The sequence below is a fragment of the Rhinolophus ferrumequinum genome, chromosome 17 (assembly GCF_004115265.2).
Source record: "Rhinolophus ferrumequinum isolate MPI-CBG mRhiFer1 chromosome 17, mRhiFer1_v1.p, whole genome shotgun sequence".
In the NCBI taxonomy this organism is placed as follows: domain Eukaryota; kingdom Metazoa; phylum Chordata; class Mammalia; order Chiroptera; family Rhinolophidae; genus Rhinolophus; species Rhinolophus ferrumequinum.
Genome location: NC_046300.1, coordinates 26,680,015 through 26,700,358, shown reverse-complemented (window position 1 = coordinate 26,700,358; position 20,344 = coordinate 26,680,015). Strand labels below are relative to the sequence as shown.

The 20,344-nt window shown below is 37.1% G+C and overlaps 1 protein-coding gene across 3 annotated transcripts in view; it reads right to left on the bottom strand.

The window, feature by feature from the left end:
• ZNF385D (zinc finger protein 385D) overlaps nucleotides 1–20,344 on the bottom strand; it is a 727,952-nt gene that overhangs the window by 61,806 nt on the left and 645,802 nt on the right. For all 3 annotated transcript variants that reach the window (XM_033133200.1, XM_033133199.1, XM_033133202.1), the window contains one exon: nucleotides 15,331–15,493. In XM_033133200.1, the coding sequence (XP_032989091.1) occupies nucleotides 15,331–15,493 (163 nt within the window). The remainder of the gene's footprint in view (nucleotides 1–15,330; nucleotides 15,494–20,344) is intronic.

Sequence of the window (20,344 nt, the reverse complement as noted above, 5' to 3'; positions counted from 1 at the left end):
CTTCATTCACAGAATAAACATAAGATCAGAACCTTTGTCGAGCTGCTGTGGGAATTAAATAAGTCAATCTCCATAAAATCTTAGCGTGCTTGACTCATAGTAAGTGTTACAGATGTGTACATTATTGTTGTTACTACAATTAAATGTGTGATGAAAATGCAATTTTTTTTTATTTGCTAAAACCAAGTCAGTCTTCCTTAAGAGATTCCACCTAAGCTGGAAAAGGGTGGGAGGAAGTGTTTTCACATTGAACGTAAGTGTTAACATCATCACAATCTTTCCAGGTTGAACAGTCTCTTGGATTTTTTTTAAAAAACCGTATGGCACAGAGATACCATTTATGTCTCTTTCTCTTCTTGTGCTTGATCTACCTCTCCATCTTCCCTTCAATTAACTTCGGGTGGCTTACAATTGTTTATAACATTTGTTCTAATCTTCCTGGCAGTCGAGGCAAAAAGAAAAACGAAACTCCCAGTATGACAAAGGAGGCAGTGTGCCAGTTCCACAGAGAGCTAATGTCAGTGTAGCTTTTCTGGTGCCTGCAGGTATCTCCGTATCTAGAATAGAATCTTTGACCATACTCCGACCAAGGTAAAACTCATAATCTTGTTCTAGTGTATCTGACTCTGTAGAAGAACTGAAATGCATTTCTCCAATTAACCTGGTAGTTAACCTTCTGTTCATCCAATGTCACAGCTCTGTAGAAACAGGACAGAGATGACATTAAAGAGCTTGCGGTTGGAATAGACTCGAGCCCACTGGGCAGTTTGCTGCTGAAGTCTTGGCTGTTTTCTTAGACCAGGGGTTTTAGAGCATGAATAAATCCAACTCTCTGGAAGGAAAGTTTCAGCATTTATTTGTTTAATCTCTCCAAACAGTCCAAAAGTAGCACCTGAAGGTAGAACTCAGAATTGAATTTCTAGTCCCAGAGGACACTGCTGTTGCTGCCAGACTCGGCCTAAAGCCCTAGCATATAACAAGCACATTTGCAGTGAGAGTCTATTAATAAACTGATGAAAGCTCACCAGTTAAAAGTGGAAGAATGCTAGTTAATGCTCTCCGTTGCTTTTAATAGACTGAAACCTGTTAAAACACTGCTAAATAACAAGGCACATTTTTCTTGCCATTGATAGAAAAAAGAGGGACAAGAGCACACACACAATTGAGAGATTAATTTCAATAGGCTCTCTACCAAAAGCAGCTGGAATGGAGCAAAACCTAGAGTCCAGAGGGTCCAAGGAGCCCCCACAGTAAGTCTGGAGATAAAACCCAAGATGTTTCACTCAGACAGAACTCTATGATTACATTATCAACTTTTCCTGCAGCTATTAAATCAGTGGAGCAAAAAATAGGCACATTTGGTCCGCTGATAGAGAGAGCTGGGTACAGCGGAGAGAAGATTGAAATGGAACAACAGATGTCTCAGGGCTCTCGTATCAAGGTGCATGCTTGGAAGGGCTCTTTCGGGGGCTCTAATGCAGAGAATGGCTTATTGAGCACAAAAATGAGAGAAGTTAGAAGATGGAGTTTTAAAGACTTTCCTCATTCTTTAAGTTCCCAGATGGGCTGTTTCATCTATTTTTGGATTTGTGATGTCAAACCAAACAGCTGATGCAGCCATTTCAGTGAGATTTTTGCTTTTGTGACACTTGTCAGGATTCAGCTTCAGAGTCAACACGTAGTTCTCCCTCTCTAGCTAGGAACATTCATCCGTTGGCCCCACGCTAGGTCATGAGTTGTTCAGAACTCCAGAAGATTCTGAAGCTCTTGGTAGGATCAGAATGTGTCTTCAATGTCAAAGGAGCCTCACTCCTCTTGTCATGGAGGCCTCATGCCTGATTTCCTGTCTCATTGTCTGAATTTGGATTCACAACCTTCCTTTGAAAATGTGCGGCTATCCATTCATCTTTTACAGATACAGTATTCCTAAAATTCTTTTGCTTCCATGCATGGCTCCAGTGTGTTGAATCTTACACCAACCTGGGTTTACCTCCTGCTTGCCTTAGCCACCACGATCAATGTGTCCTTGTTACTGTCTCAATTTCTCCCTTGCTCTCTAAGTCTTTTTGTCGTGTCTTTTCTATTTCTGCTGTATAAAATAGAATAGAAAACCACCGTGGCAGATTTTATTATACAAAGATGACCTCAGAAATCGCTTCCATCTCACATGACCGTCTTACATTGTGACTTTGACATCCGCCATGACTGGGTGGAATCTGCATCCTCTACTTTGTGCCTGTCGCAACCAGTAGAATATAGTAGAAGGGTATTATGCCTGTAGAGGGGAGGTCATAAAAGGAAAGAAAGCCGCAGCCTGGCCGTCTTTTTGGAACCCAGACACCATGCTGTGAGAAGCCAAGGACATAGAGAAGCCACCAGTAGCTGCTCAGTAGTCCCGCTGATGTCTCAGCCAACAGGCAATATCGACAGCCTGATGTGTGAGTGAGGAAAGCTTCGAGGTGACTCCAGCACAAGTTGTCCTTTCACTGTAACTACACCTCTCCTCCCTCACCCAAGCAAGCCCCCCACTTAATCTCAGAATCATGAGCGATATCAATACTATAACACTAGCAATACTATTTAGACACTAATAATTATGAGAGCTAGTAAGATACATGATTTTGTTTTTTCCCCACTACAAAGTCTGTCGTGGTTTGTTTGGTATACACAAAACACATTAAATAGCTGAATATTTAAAGGTCTCTAGACCAGGTATTCACAAAATACGGCCCTTGGGCCAAATCCAGCCTGCTGCATATTTTAGTAAATAAAGTTTTATTGGAACATAGCTCATTCATTTACATATGTCAGTGGCTGCTTTCATGTGACAGCGTCAGAGCTGAGTAGTTGTGATAGAGATGACATGATCTACAAAGGCTAACATATTTAATACCTGACTCCCTTAAAGAAGCAAAGTTTTCTGAACCATGATCTAGACCAGGGGTGTCAAAACTGCGGCCCGCAGGCCAACTGCGGTCCACAATCCATTGTTAATTGGCCCGCAGCAAATTCCAAAAATATATTTAGTTTACTTAAATAAACCAGGTGAGACAATACGTACTTAACCTCAAGTGAGTGGCCCGGCTGTTTGTATATTTTACTGCATATGGCCCTTGGTGAAAACTGTTGAAAAAAGTTTGGACACCCCTGATCTAGACAAATTGTTGACTTTTTTTTTCAATTTTTTTTGGGTAACTTTTCACCATTTTGCCGCCTAATATACTTGTATCCTACCCAGCTATGTAAAGTTTTATTTTAATTTGCACACTAAAGGAAAAGCTACATATGTACACTCATGCATTTGAGTAAAGCTCTCATTAAATTGAAATACACCAAGAGTTTACAAATAGCCATATATGTGATTTTCATTATGCTAATGTTGAATTGAGTATGAGGTGATTACCCCAAAGTAAATACATTCATTGACCAACCAGGGATTGTGACACATTATAGTCAATGTTTTGTTTTTCTTTCTGGAATAAGAAGACGGCCGATACAACTGGATGCACCTTGAGAGTATCATGCATGCTAAATGGAGTTAATCAGATGGAAAAGGACAAGAACCATATGATTTCACTCATATGTGGGATATAAAACAGAAAGCAACAAATGAACAAACACATAGACAACAGTAAGGTGGTTACCAGAGGGGAAGGGTGGACAAGGGGAGGATAAAGAGGTTTAAGAGGGTCAAATATATGGTGATGGAGGGAGACTAGTCTTTGGGTGATGACCACACAATGCAATACAGATGATGAGTTACAGAATTGTACACCTGAAACTTATATAAAGTTATTAACCAATGTAATACCCCAAAAATGTAATTAAAAAAAGACACCTGAAAAAAACCCAGAAACTCCTGACTATTCAGAAGTTTATACTAGGTGGCATTTTGATGAAAATAAAACAAAATCTTTCTCAGGTTTTTAACTAAAGACAAATATTCTGATAAAAAACCCAACATCTCAACTGCATTACCCTGATGACAAAGTACCTACAGATTGAACGAACGGGCATGCTTTATAGATTCTAAATGAAAAAAGAACGTTGTCAATCAAGTCCCACTTGACTTCTTTCCTTCATTACTGTTTGGATTATTAAAAATAAATAAATGTCTGCAGGATACAATTTAGGAAAACTCTTACCCTCCCCCATTAATTGAAAGTTTGATGAAAGATGCTACCTTTACCCTTTTGAATAAAAGGAATAATAGTGAACAGACATACTCAATGGTCTGAGAGCCATGCAAGTAAACTGTTCTATCAGGGTTCCAACCATAGCTAAGAGATTAGTGGTTTTTAACACAAAGACACACAATCTGGTTAGAATCTTGGATTATTTTGAAGTAAGAAACCGGTTTTCACCTACAGTTTCAGAAAACTTTTTCAGGTCCACTCATCCTTCAGGGTGATGAGTAATTCTCCCCTTCCTAGGTCACAAAAGTTAACACATACTAGTATCTGGGAATAAGTAACAGATCTACACGACAAATATATTTTTCCATAATATTTGGCAAATGAGAAATTTATGAAATGTTTCTACTAATAGGGAGACAACTATGATTTCTGTCCCATTTCTGAAACTCAGTCTTCTGCAAAGCAGATTCTTTAAAAATGGGGATAGAAATAACTTAGAAATAATTCTTTACATATTTTTTAAAAATTCCGTGTGAGACTAAAACATGATAATTTATATGATGCCATATTGAACTCTTAAAAGCTATATAAGTAAAAACTGTACTGTTTTTCCTGTTTAGGACATTATCAACTTTATAGAGAAAACTATTCATGACGTTGAACTCTAGACTATATTACCGTATTTTTAAATACCACTATAGATTGGTCTAAAATGTCTTAACTTACAAAAGAGAAAGCTTGCATTTATGGGCCCTGAACCAATCCTTTCTAGGTTAGTAGATTTGCAGTTACCAAAATAACTGCACTAAATATTACCTTAGTTACCTGAAAGAATTAAAGCACTTTTTCAAAGTGAAAACTCCTAGGAGATGATACTGTCCTGTGAGAATCTAATCTCTTCTAATGTAGGTAATCTTACATCTTTACTTGATAATTTTGTGTGCTCATTTAGAAAAATTAACGTGCTATGGGAAAACAAAACAAAACAAAAAAAAACCACACAAGACTTTCTCTCCCTTTGTATTTAAGTCACAATTTTGTTTTTCTAGGTAATTATGTCATTGTCTAGAAAATACTACAAAACCAACATATACAGAGAAACTAAGGTTAAAATGCTTTTACGGGCAACTTCTAAATTATCTGCTATAAATTTTACATAGCGACATCAAAAATGTTACTTTTCAATACACATGAATCATTTGTCTGGTAAAATTATAAAAATAACAGTATGGTTTTCATTAACAAAATGTAGCCTAGCAAAAAGCTGTGGCCCTTCACCTTATCTTCTCTTACCAGCTTCAATGCAGGTGAAAACCACAATCAAGACATTAAGAACATAAATGGGGGCAGACACACACACTTGAATTTTGAACAGGTCCAACAGCTGATATGCAAAGGCCTCTATTTATAGTGGTCTCCTTAGGGGTGTCAGAGGCTTTCACAAAATAAGAGGAACTATCCTGAAAAAATCCAACAGACTTGGTGATATCAGTTAGCAACCAAAACTGGGGCTAGTGCTAATAAAGATTATGGGAGGAATAAACATTTTGCTGCCTAAGAGATGACAACACGGCAAAAGGCCCTGGGAGGAATTACAACGTGGTTCAAATCCTAGCTCTGCCTCTTACACATTTATTGACTTCAGTCAAGTTACTTCACTCAGAACCTGGTTTCTTTATCTGCACATCAAGAATGTCTATTTCCAAGAGTTAGGTTGCCCCATAACTTTCACAAGCCTCTGGCATAGAATTTCTAAATCACTTTGTTCTCTGTCTCCTCCACTAAAGTGAGTCACTGGAGGATAGGAGCCATATCTGAAGACAAGCAAATACTGAGTACTCATTAAATGTTGTTTAAATAAAACATTTCATCTAAGGAGTTATTTTAAGGATTACATACCTTTGACATTAAGCTTAGCATATGCTGGTTAATAATATTTGTGTCTCCTTCTACCTACTTCACATGAAAGGTCATTCCACTTGCTCTAGACTTTCATGGTAGTGTATCTGCTATTTTCTCAGGACAAACCATTACCTATCCTGAATTATACTTGGGGTTTATTTCTTGTTTTCTCAACCTTGAGGGTAGAATTCATATTCTGCATTTTAGTTTTCATCCCTGCAGTATCTTGTATATTGCAAAAATACTTGAAGATGAACGGGTGTGGGTGGATAAAAGAATAAATAACCTCAAGTTCACGAATCAGACTCAAATATCTGACCATTTCAGAGAAGGATGGAAAAGTTTTCTCTTCCACAAGTTCTTCTACTTCCTAGGCAGCATGAAAGAAATCCATTTTTTTTTTCCTGGTTTTACTTAATTCTACTAGAGAGCTGGCAGGGAAACAGAAAATTGGACAAAAATAAAGTAAGGTTTAAATGGGTATCATTAATGCTACACATTCTGCATCTTGACCTTCACCTTGGACTTTGGCCAGGAACCAACTGTTAATCTGAGGGTGTTTGATTTGCTCAATCAGGTAAGTGTGAAATGTTGTCGAGGCTGCCCCCAAACTGAGTCACAACAAAAGCAAACTCGAGCACTGGCTGTGTTCCGGCCAAGTGGCATAGACACCACCTCACAGAGTTAAAGATGCTCTCTGCCCTCAAATTTAACCCGATACCAATGTCACAACTTGAAGTTAGTATATAATCAATCTGGCTCAACAGAGCTTTTTAAAATGTTCTTAACCCTCATTAGAAACTGAAGTAGTACAGTAATATAATGATGAATCTAAATGCAATTATGATAATTAAAATAGCAACTTAATTTTATAGTGTCTTGGAATATATTCAACCCAAGGGTTGCACATTCAAATTCTGAGTTACACTGGTTAGTGTCTTTGACTTGTATTACAAAGCAGTTAAATGTAATAAACTTCGATTAGTAAAACTTCTTGACTATGTGCATTCAAATTGTTGCTATATATTTTGGAGTGTGTTAGATTTTACTATAAAAATAATTCTTAGGATGATCTTCTAGAAAATAAAAGTAACATATCACTGTTCAATAAGAGTTTTGGTTTAAAACTGCAAGTTGCTGTGATAAAGACATACAGGATAAAGGTGTATGCTCCATGAAGGAGGTGGAAATTTGATGGGGTTGACAAGCAGGAAGATATACAATTTCAACAGGTGCCAGGCCAGAGCTTACAAAGAAGCCTGGATGTAGGAATCACCCAGGCAGAGTGTGAATGTATTTGTACGTTTGTGTGAATCCATGCATGTCTGTACTGGCACACGGCAGGTGCATCCTCTGTGTATTGGGTACATAATGCACAGGATGGGGTGAGGTAATAATGGAGGACTTGGCCAGGTAAAAGATGAATACATCTGGCTCCCAGTTCTCAGGTGATCTTATTGGGCTGTAGTTAAGGAGAGATTTGGAGGCCGGCCAGAAATGGTCGATCGCAAAAAATTTCTGACGCCACATTAAAGAGTTTGGAACTCATAGGACATAAATGCAATTCTCAAGGCTTAATTTAAATATCTGTTTCAGTTTGGGTTTTACTAAAGATTCAGTAGAGGCTTATGTCTCCTGACTGTAAGAAATGTGCTGTGAACATGTTTTGTTTCACATTTCATGCCTCTTACTATTAAATATCAAACCCTTCACTTTTCCACTTTGGAGAAAAAGTTCTCTAATGGTCCACGTGTTTTTTCACAGGTGCTCATTTCAAATTCTGTCATATTTGAGATTGCTTAACTTTTTTTGTGATGGTTAAATTTCTACCTTTAAGAATTATTATTTTGCAATTGAAGTATGTTGTCATTATTTAAGCTTATGCTTACTCAATTCCTAAGAACAGTATAAAAATAGAAAAAAAAACACACCCCTTCAGAAATTAAAAACAAAACAAAACATACAGATGCACATGGAGACACAGATGTTTTTAGCCATATAACATCTGTAGACAAAGCCACCGGGAATTTAATTTTAAAAAATTCATCCAGATGTCTAGTATTCCACAGATACGAATTAGGTGTCTAGTTTATTTATTTTACAGATTTGATATTTATGGTAAAGAAAGACAAACAGTTATACACACAGTGTGTATACATACACAGGCATGCATACACACATACACACATACAAGTAAGGGACCCAGTTGCTTTGGACTATAACACAAAATTATATACGAGCTTGTCAATTTAGTCTTAATTTCCCTCTTATCTTGCACACCATACACCAGCACCCAAATAAAGCTCTCTGACAGGTTCTTTAACAAGTTTAGGCCCTTACTGCTTCATTCATTCATTATGTTGAATAAGACATGTTCTTGTCCAGATGAAGAATATACTGTAAAACTCTTTTGTGATTCAAGGAGAGGTTATATGTAATGTTATCTAGGTTAAAACTTCTATCAGTCTAATGGAAGTAGCAAAAAAACATTCATCTTGATTTCCTCATGCACAAAAAGAGCAGGATGGAATATTTTTTGTTATTTCATGTCATCCCTAAGATACAATTTGTCATCACCGATTCCCATACAAAGATTCTGGAACCCCAATATTCAAATGAGCTTCAGGTATTTTCTTTTCCCCCTTCTGAATTTCCTTTCTATTTTTTCAATCTCTCTAGGTATCTGCTACCAGCACACTCTGCTGGCACTTGTCACCTATCTTGAGAAAGGAACACTTGATAAAGTCTCTTTCTTTGACCAATCTGAAGCTTGTCATGAGCCAGTGCTAAGAAAAGAAAAAGCACTTTCTTTTAAAATAAATGGTCTCACAATGGTGCTTCAACTCCTGCGCCAAGATGCTTGCAATAGGGTCCTTTATCACAGAGTAGTGATTGTCCCAGGGAGGCTTTGTCTGGGAGAATGGGTCAGAAAAGAAAAACCCCGGGCGCTAGCACAATTTCCACTGTGCCAAGCGGGGCATTTGTACACCGCTGCACCAGATCTATAAGTGCTGATAGAAATGTGTCCCTTTTCAAACGGCTTTATATTGCCTCTTAAACTACAACAGAGCTATAGATTCATAAGCCACAAAAATGTTTGTTTTTCTTCTTAAAGAAAATGTGCGAAACGGATTATAAAGATCCGGTGCAGCGGGATATTTAAAGGACGGGTATTAATGACAGAATCTTGCATATAAGTAAATATGTGTATAAAATATTTATACATACTATATCATATATATACACATATGTATATACGTGTGTGTGTGTGTGTGTGTGTATATATATATATGATACTATATATATATATATATATATATATATATATATATGATACAATATCAAAGGCACATGGCTGTCTGATGTCAAGTCCAGCTTGTACTTCATTATAATTTCCAAAATTTGGGGCATCTGTTTGAAGCCTATGTCAATAAAAGCAAATTTTTCCCATCTTCCTTTTGAAAACAGAAACAAAGTTAATTCCGACTTGTCCTCCGCTGAAAACGGTGTGTCCATTTTCTAAATGACATTGGGGTTGACTTTTCCTTATAAACTATTCATGTACACCTTTATTTGCAGACCACCATTCCAATGATCTAGCTTCTAGCTAAATGGAAAGGGAAAAAATGTGTGTGCCTAGCTTTACCTGGCACTGGGTCTGATGTAAATATGAATGTAAACAGCTGGCTCCAGAGGGTCACGCTCAGGAAAGGAAGGATCCCAGACTTTGTGACCTTATAATTGACTGATTGTCCCAAAGAGGCTTTGCTTCCTGATGTATTTGTTTGCAGTCACTGGCCATCATTTTACATCAGATTATCTTCTTTATCACTAGAAAAGTCTCTTAATCACTTTGAGCCCCTGAACAAATAATGTGAATTCCAAGAAACACCAGAGTCAATGATTAATCCAGAGCAAATAAATGCTCCTTTGCATTCATAGACCTTCTCAACAATAGATTCAAAAGTATTCCACTGTTAGCACCCTCGAGTCAGGTGAGTACAACATCCCTGGATTATAATTTTATATTTAAGAAAAGAACAAGAGAGGAAAAGATAGATACAAAAATACTGAATCTTAAGAGTGAGAAGTACACACTTAAATTGTCACATAGTAGCTTTTTCTAATGAATGTATTTGCAATTCACTGAGACTTGATAAAGAGAATTATGTAATAGGACCTGGGAGAAACATTCTCAGTTCTTACCAACTAGATGACTAGGGTAAATCTATATACATAATATGCTAATTAACTCCTGATTGATAGTCACTGAAGGGGCATTAGAAATGTCAAGTGTTCTTTACCTGTGAAACTAGAGAATCTCAAACAAACAAACTTTAGGGGTTGGACTTCATGATCTTTATGAAAACTTGGATTAATGAGAATCACATACTCACAAATAATAAAGTGTAAATTTTGCTATGCTTCAAGAATAAAACCATAAAACTGATTGCTTCAAATTTTAAAACTACTTATGCATTATCTGTTATATAAAAAGTACTGCGTAAATAAAAGATAGACAAATGGATTATTCAAGAATGTACTCTCAACGAACATACCATTTAGCAATAGGAGAAGGTAAAGAAATAAAAATTATATTTTAAGAAAACTACGAAAGCATAGTTAGAAAGGTATGGATTCTTATGGAAATTCATAGGCAGAAAGAAGTGAGATACTTTTAAGAAATTTAGAACAGTATAAGAAACGAAGACGATAAACCATACTGTGTCTCAAGGGGAAAATATTGCGGGTGAACAGTAGGAGAAAAGTTTGGAAAGGTAAGCTGTGGTCAAACTTTGGAGGGCCACGAGGTTCAGCATAAAGGCAAATTGAAGGTTTATGAATGAGTAAGTGCTGTGACCTATGCATGTCTAGTATAAATAGAATGAAGGATATGCAAGAATGGAGGCTAGGGCAATTGCATGGGCAAGACACAGACCTACAAGGGCAGGCAATGGGTAATTACCACGTGTGAAAGATGTTTTCTGGGACTGTGAGGGGACTGCATTCCAACGGGCTGAGATAGGGAGACAAGACAAAGACAGCTAGAAGGTTTCAACTTGGTGAACTGTTGGATGCAAAATAAAACTAGATAAAGACAGGATGAAGAGAAAGTTGGGGATGATGGTTAAGATTTGGTCGATTTTTTGAAAAACCTGTAACACTGAGGTCCTGACAAACCATCCATGTGAGTGACCAATGAGCCACAGAAAACCAGGTCAGGATTTAGGAACAGAACTAGGCTGGCGATATGGAATGCTGAGAACGCGAAGCACAAGTGACCGTGGAAGCCATGGTGGAATGCTGTCTCTTATTGCACACTAATATCTGCTTCCCTCCCTGGAGGAGATTATTCTTCCTTGACCATTATAATCAGGCTTGACCGTGTGAGTTGCCAATGAAAGTGAGCGGAGTATTATATGTCACTTCCATGAAAGAGCTTTAAAAACCTATTGTTTCACAATCCTTTTTCCCTCTTCCATACAATCAGTAATGTCCACCTAGTGAGTGCTTCACTAGCTTGGCCCTGGAGTTAAATTAACATTGAAGAAAACCACAGCTGACATGTAGTGAGCAATAATTAGCTGTAAAAGCCACTAGGATTTCGAAGTTAGCCTAGCCTAACCTAACTGACAGGCCATGGGAATAAGATTTCCAGAAAATGGAAAGTAAAGAAAGATCAGAGGATGACCTAGCATGAGACTAACTCAGACAATTTTGAATTTGTCATTTCATAGAGAAAAAAAAAAAGAGTTACATTTCTCAAGTTAGTTTGAGCATAATTTCTTAATTTTTGGCACTACTTTATCTGTATAAAATTCTTGTATTAAAAAAACAAACTTGCTAGATTAGACAGTTATTCTGGCCAATTTTGAAAATATTTGTTCTATGAAATATTCTGTAATAAATAGAAACCACCTTCACATACCAACACTTTCGAGTGTTCAAAATTGTTTTTAAAATACTATTTTGTCTGTAAATTTTTCTTTGTGTAAATTCACCAACCTAATATTTCTCATTAGATCACAAGAACTAAAATTATGTTTTAATATTAAGGAGTATCTTTCTTGCTTACAGATAGGGAAACTAGGCTTTCTAAAAGCAGTCAGTGGTTGATCTTTGAATATTAGCTATTACTCACCACTCCAGCATGCAGACTGACATAAGAAATGAAAAAGAATTCCAAGATCAAAAAGCTAGTGAATAAAAGCTTACGCTATGTGTCACTCAGTCATATGTATTAGCCCAAGGCAGCAATTAAAACCCATAATATATGATTTAGGAATTCAAGAGGAATTGTTTGTCACAATTCTCTTTTTATTGAGTAAATTTGCAAAGAAAATTTGTTTTATCTGAGTATTCTATTCCTTGTATGTTAGAAAAACCCAGGAAAACCTCCAATTCAATTTTCTAATTCAAGGTGACACTACTTTTTGCCCTTTTCACTGTTGCCCACCCTTAAGGTTCTTGTTGGTCTACCAAATAATTATATATGTGGACTTTTTAAAAGCAATTAGTTTTTTTTATATAGTTGGACTAATTTTATTAAGAATAATTTGGTAAAATTTATAAAATGCGATTTAATACATCTGTATATTTCATGTATGAATAAGCCCACAAATCACAAAACAACCTTGTGCATTAAGTGGAACATTAATATATTTTATGATTAAAAATACAGGATCTTTAATTCTAGAGTCTCATCTCTCTCTCCATCTCCAAATATTTAACCTTTCTAGGAAACTAGCTCAGAGACCCATTTTCTTTTCCAGACTGTACTTCTTCCTAATCAGTATGAGGAAGCAGGCAGTAATAAAAAGGACAAGTAATGATAAGTTTTAAGAAAACTCCAGTTTGTCAGCATAGATGTTTCTGCTTTATATTGCAATACAAGTGGAACAATGACCTATGAAATGACAGGAGATTCCTTGGGCTACTTCTCATAGGTAGTTTTGTGGAAATCTCAGTTTGATACAATTTGGCTTAAAGCATGTGGTGACTGTGCTAGAATCCTTAGTCTTTCAACCTATGGGGCTGCTTTGATTGATTGATTTGATTAATTGATTGACTGATTGATATAGGTCCCATTGATTAGGAGAGCAATGTCCTTCTTGATGTCCATTATTTCCTTCCTTTGACTTTAGAATATTTGTACCAACTTCAAGGATTTTACTATCCTTTCTGTCTTTCTGGAATTTTCTGTAGCTCCAGCTTGAAATGGTATGTCACCATTTCAATGCCATTCCAACCATTAGTTAAATTCTGGCATCTCCACTGGAAATCTGTTTACCTTATGTAGGCTGTCTCCCACAGCCCAACCCAAAATTGTTCCAGTTCAACTTCTAAAAGGACAGAGCCTTGATGACTGCCACCCTTTATATTTAGTCTCTAAGTTGAGGGAGGCAAGAATGGGTTCATAGCTCATTTACATAATAGAAACAGCACATGTGGCAGCCTTGCCTGTAACCCAAGTTAGCAGCTCCACCCACAATGTATATAAATACCTTTAAATGATATGCATCCTCAATGTAACAGGAATTTTTTGCATTTTTAAGAGGAGTCAAGATAACACCAATAAGCCATTATTGATTAAAACGTCCAGGAGTAGAAAAGTTCAGGGGCAAGTGAAAACTTTACATTAAACTCTGTATTTCAAACTCATTTCTTCACATTAAACCCTATCTGCTATTATTCTCCCTACTCACTATCTTTCTGCACATGAAAGACATTTTTTTATGGGAAGTATGGCTTTAGGGATGCCAATTTGTGCCCCAAAATCTGGGAGCAAAAATTGTACTCACCTGCTTCATTACTGTTCATTCCCCTACAGCCCCCAAAACAAGGCAGTGAGTTTTCAATAACAGAGGAAAGATTAATGCTTTCCCTTTAAGGTTTTACATCTAAATTGGTAAAATGGCATAACCCAGCTCTGACTCTGGATACCCAAGAAGTGAACATGACAGCACTTCTTTTTTTCCTTCAGTATGTTGTGACACAAAATTGAATGACTCAGAGAATCAAAGAGGTGAGAGAAAATTCAGCCATCCAACAGACATTTTACTCAGCACCTACACCCAGAGCCAGGGTACAAAGATGACAGATGCACTCAGCCTCAGAGAGTACACAGGGTTCTCAGGGAGGATAGCACGATGCATCTACCAATAATACCTGGGTAAAGGACATCACTTTTGTCATGGGAACTTGGCGAGAATATCATTATGCCTTACAGATTCACATAGGAGTGAGCATCTCCCAGATCCTTTGAGTAGCATATTTATGTCTAACGGCTGCAACCATGGGTAATAAAGTCGCTGTAATCTGTTCTAGTTATTCACTGTAGCATTTTATGTTTTCATCCGTCATGGCCAGAAGAATCTCTTCTAGTTAAGACATTACTATCTACGATGCTATGAATGTTTCCTGACCATTGCCATTTGTAGGGACTAGAAAACCACCAACATGTACTGGCCCTTATGTTTTAGACAGCGATTTATTAAAGGTTCATCCATGAATCACACAATACTTCCTTTCATGTAAATTCCAAGGACAAGTGTTCTTATATTTTAAAATGCCAGCTTAGGGAAACCCCACTGGCTTCCCCTGCCATGAATAAACTGATTGTTTGCAGGAACTATCTCAAGGGGCCATTCAGAGGCCATTATTTCACTGTGAAGACTCTGTTAAAAAGAATAATTGGTATCAATAACACTTACCTGTGTATGCAGAGAGAAGGTTACCCAGCCATAACAAGCCCGGAATTACACAGTCACTACTTAAAACATTGCAATGCTTGGGATTTATGAGAATGAGGCTTGTCAGTAATGCCCTTATTGGGGCCTTCTCAATTCATTTGGCATACTTCGCTGTGGATTCACAGTTAAATCAAATCTGCCATGCAGTTATAGGCGAGGGTGCTGCGTAGGCGACGCAAACGAGACACACTGAAAAGGTTCACTTTTCAAACATGGTTACTGGGGACATGGCTTCAAATGCTTTCATGACTGTTGTGCTCCTTTAAAGCAGACACAGGATTGTTTCAAATGCGAAATCTGCCACATAACTGGGGATTATCTTAATGTCTTCAGGGTATTAGAAAAAACGAGGGAAACAATTACCATTACATAGAAAGACGGATCAAGCATGAATCGATGCGGCAGGAATATAAGTAAACAGACACGGGATGACAAGGGAAGGAGCCCCAAACAACGGCTAGGACGATGGCAACAACAACGACGGCAACAACAACAACAACAACAACAACAACAACAACAACAAAAGATCATCGCTTAACCTGTTTTGTCAGAGCTGGTATTGATGGTATTGGTAGTGATGGAGGTGAAGGTAGTCTTTGCGCTGTCCTTGGCAGATACAGATTTCTGCTTATTTTTCATGGCTTCCAGTGCTTTGAGCTTCTTGGCATGTTTCGTGCCTTTGTAGTGGGCCGCAGCCTGGCTCTACAAAGGAGAACAAAATGAACCATGCAATCAGGCTCATTTCTAAACTAGCATTCTCTGTATTATTGCAAATACAGACTCCCTTTCAATAATAGGTACCATTCAAGCTCATTCTGGCCGTGGCCAAACAGTGGGCTTCTATTTAGAATGATGCTAGAAAGCAACGGGAATCATGTGCTAAAACCTCTGGATGGGAGGAAAAAAGATTCTATTGCTTCTCTTAAGAGAAATGTAGTTGAACACTAACATGTGAACAACATTTTCTCTGTGGAGTGGGAAAAAAAAAAAAAAGAGAATTTACACCTGTATTGCCTTTGTTCTGCCATAGAAGATGCTGGGCACCCAAAGATTAACAAGGGCCCTAGAAAAGAATAACTCTCACCTTCTTGGCTTGGGAAATGTGTTTTCTCTTCCTACAATGTGTCTTATTAATACAGTCCCCAACAGGTGACTGCAAGAAAAAGTTCGCATATAACAAGGGATGTGGGCACCCTGGAGACGGAGACTGAAGCTTGAGAGTTCAAAAGCAAATGCACTGCCTAAGTCCAAATGGAGTACGGCGGAAGCTGGGCAATTTTCTTATTCTTTCTTTCTCCTTGCTTCCTACGGAGGGTAGTCTGAGAAATTCAAGGTAGTGGCATCCTTTCAACACGTGAGTCTTTCATATCCTGACCCACTGTAAAGAGGATCCAGTGTGTTCTGACTACCTTATGGGGCCAATGCAATTCTTTCACTTGTGCCTTCTGAGACTTTTTTAAAAACAGTAATATACATTTTCCTAAGCTTATATTTTAGTAAGACTGTTTTTTGGGGGTACTTAAGAGACACATTAATTGAGACAGAAAATTATCTTAAAGTAATCTCTGTTTATTAACGTTTATTTATAGGGAAAATAAAAAAAGCCTGTGTGGCTTGGGGTGGGGCTGGGAGTGGGTAGGGAGATTCTTAGATCAGAAAGTTTTCCAGCTCAAAAAGTTTAAAAATGCCACCTAACGAAGCATATCTCAGTGGAGGATTGTGCCTATTAGACTGCCCATTACTTCCCATGGTTTATTGAAACTCAATGCTCCATTTTGTCAGAAAAATAATAATCACATTTTCCTCTTCATCACAGCAACTGTGGTAGGTAGGGTGTTGCAGTATATAGCATCTTTTTACAAAGGATAAATAATAAAGGATAAACACCTTCATTTGCATCATTCTGACAAGTATCCTTGAAGAACTAGGTACCCTTATTGAAAGAACACTGGACAAGGATATTATATATTAGAAACAGTTTGAACAGAGAGGACATTCATGCATCGGTTACAAGTTTTTCAACAACACATAACATTAAAAGACATAGCGTGAGCCAAAATATGAAATTAAGACTTGCTATAGTTAATTGAAGAACCAGTGACAGATTGTTTCGATGTCTACATGGAGAACTCTACTTCGACAGACAGAGGCATGCAGGCCCAACCCTTTTTATTTCCTGTCTAGTTCTCCTTTATAATAAATCAAGTCCTTTGACTACATCTCTGAGGGTATTATGCTATAGTCAATTAAATCCACAATACAGTTGGTCATCTTCTCTAGGCAGCTGGCTATGTACTTTCCTTTTAAAGGAAAGTGCCTCTCTTCTGTCAGCATTCCTACACACGCTATAGAAGTGGATGTTTTATATATAATATATATTGAAAAAATAGGGTTGAAATGAACAGTGATATTTCTAATTATACTTCCAAAATATACATTTTAAGGTTTCGAGCAAATATGCATTCTCGGTGGTATTTCAAATCAGATAAAACCTTTGTTTTAATACAACAGGGGACCAGGTAAATGTCATTATTTTGGAAATTAAGAAATTTACTCCAAGAGAACCCTACAAATAGAGAGAGTATTTATACTCTCCAAATACTCTCTGCACAAGTACAGCTAAGCCAATGCTTCCAACACGTGAAATGGCTCAGGCAGTTATGGGGAGGACGAGATAATAAAATGACCAATAGTTAGTGTGTCCCAATTGAGACACCTGATATATTGAAAAGCAAAATGAAACAAAATAATAAAATAATGCATACGAATTTGTTAATTGAATAAAAGTCCCAAAGTACCTTGATAATAATTATCTCAATTAAATTTTTCTGATTAAAAAAAAAGACAACTGGGCCTCCCACAAATTTGATTAAAAAATCCAATGATATGAAGGTTCAAAGTGCTATGGAGAACCCAAGACATGTGGAATTTAGGGGAATGATGAAGTATAGAAGGGGTGACAGCACTAGAAGTGATCAATGTGATGATGGTACAGGGTGTGTGTTAGAATGGAAGTGGACATAAAAGTTAGAAACCAAATGCAGAGAGATAACCTTTCTGGATGTTAAAAATTTTCTTTGTCATCAACCTTTATTTAATGTTTGTAGAATTTACTGGACTGCTGTCGGGTTATTCTAGTATTGAATTTTCTCTCTATGTATATCGACCCCGTAAATCTTGGTCCACCTTGATACAGGTGTGTTGTATAAAGGTGTGCTTCTTGTGTAAAAAGAGAAAACTCAGTCAGCTCTCCTTACCCCTTTCGGCCACTTCACTGGACTGGATAGGTTATTCAGCCACATCTAATCTTTCTGTGACTGTAGATAAAGCTGCAGCCTGAGAAAGAATCCTGCTGGGGGATTTTTAAAAAGCAGCAGTTGGCCAGAGATGTCTCTTTGGGCCTCATCAGCTTTTCCTTTGGGCAGAGAAGCGCTGGATGCAACATAGCACATGGTATTCCCTCCAATGTTGTTTCCTGTTATTTATTAGCCAGTCTCTGAGTCAAGACTTTCCCAGAAATCTGGGAACCATCAGACACAAGCAAATAGATATTTTTCACAGGAATGATTTCAAAGTTAAAGAAGTATAGTACTTCATTATGGCATGTTTCAGAATTCTGTATTTTAAAACTAAAACAGAATCAAATGACCTTAGTACACACAGAAGTGAACAAAACAATAAAAAATTGGGCTTTGACAACTTACTTTTAAATAATAAGTAGAATATCGGTGTATTGTGTAATATAAATCACTACTACCGACCTTGAAAGAAAGAGCACATGACACCAAGAAATCTAACAAGTGTCATCACAGAGGCAAGTGCTGCTGACCTTAAAGATATGCACACGCATTTCTGCAGAAAAGAATGATGTCATTTTAAATGTCATTGCCACATCCTACTCATCAGTAGCCAGTCAGACTTTTCATCATCAAATTTTATCTTCAGTATGTCAAAATGGCTTCCAGTTTAAAAACAACTGAAGTGCCAAAGCAGATAAAAATAACCGTTAAATGGCTAACATTTGGGAGTAGGGTTTCATCCTTTTGAAACACACATTTATTTTACTTATCTAGGATGCTTCTTATAAGTCACTACTACTCTGTGAAACTCACTGGATACTTAATATTTATGTACCATTTTATTCCTTTAGCGCCAATACCTTGTACACTTTTAATCTGCATCTCTTTTATATAAAGGTGTTTTAATATGTTTTTCTAAATCTAGGGGGTGTATTGTGAGCATACATATCTGGTTACCATAACCAATTAATTTTTATAAACACGTGATTTCAAAAGGAACGAGTTGATCTTTGTTAGTTTGTGATAATCATGTAATTTTACCACATATTCAATTTATTAAAATAATAAAACAACCATTATATGAAAATGTCACATCAGAAAAAGGAAGAGTAGGTATTAAAGAAGTCACCATCCTCCTTGGGGTGGGGAGAGGTGACACTTGAACCAGAGGAATTTTTTTTTTTTTAAGAAAAAAATCTGAGTTTTAAAATTTTAGCTTAAACTATTGTTTTGAAGATGAAGACAACATGAAATGATAACATGTGATATAGCATCCAAACTCTGAAACGCTTACTTTAATTTTATATTTTGAGAAACTATTAGAAAATTACAACAGGAAAAAAGTTTACAATTTTGCTTCATCCACGTACAGTTGTTTTTATGTTACATCTACTCACTGAAGTCTAATATTGAGGCAGCGTGCACAGGCTCAGCCATTTAGATTAAGAAGGCCCAGTATGCATTCTAATTGGTCAGTGGCTTGTTAAATATTTTGAATATCACTTTTGTATACACCAGTAGAAGATGTCCAAGTCCTTATTCTATTTTAACTTCTGTTTTAAAAAAATCAACTCTCAGGTTGATTTAACATTCATCTAAAGCATTAGTTCTCCAAGTGTGGTCCCCAGACCAGTAGCGGCAGCTTCATCAGTAGCAGCAGCTGGGAGGGAGTTTCTTAGAAATGCAAATTCTCTATCTCCATCCCAGACCTATTGAATCAGAAACTACAGAGCAATCTGTGATGTACAAGTTCTCCAGGTGATTCTTAAGCATACTAAAGCTTCATAACCATTCATCTTAAATGTTAGCTCATTTTCTCCCAAGCTGAACCCTTCTTACGTAAGCAACCAGAGTCAACATTTTTTAAGACTGATGCAGTATCATTTGAAGATTGAACATTTAGATAGGTCTAAATGTGAGCAATGTATATTATCAACTGTCCTCCCCCAATACGAAAAGTTTCTTTTCTTAAAAACCAGTCATAAAAAGAAGTCAAAAATAACTCAGATACATGTGTAATGGGGAAACTTCTATCCAAGAGGGATGCACAGAAAATAGCAAATCAACCTTGGAAATGTCAATACAATTCTGAAACCCCGTATAAGTGCTTTCCAAGTTCTTGTGATTTTCTCTTTCTAGTTTTTACCTTTCCTCTCCAAGCTAATTATTGTTGCACCATGGTCCTCTGACACCATTATTTATACCTCTATACTGAATGCATTACCATGATCCATTCTGTGGGAGCTGGGGGAAT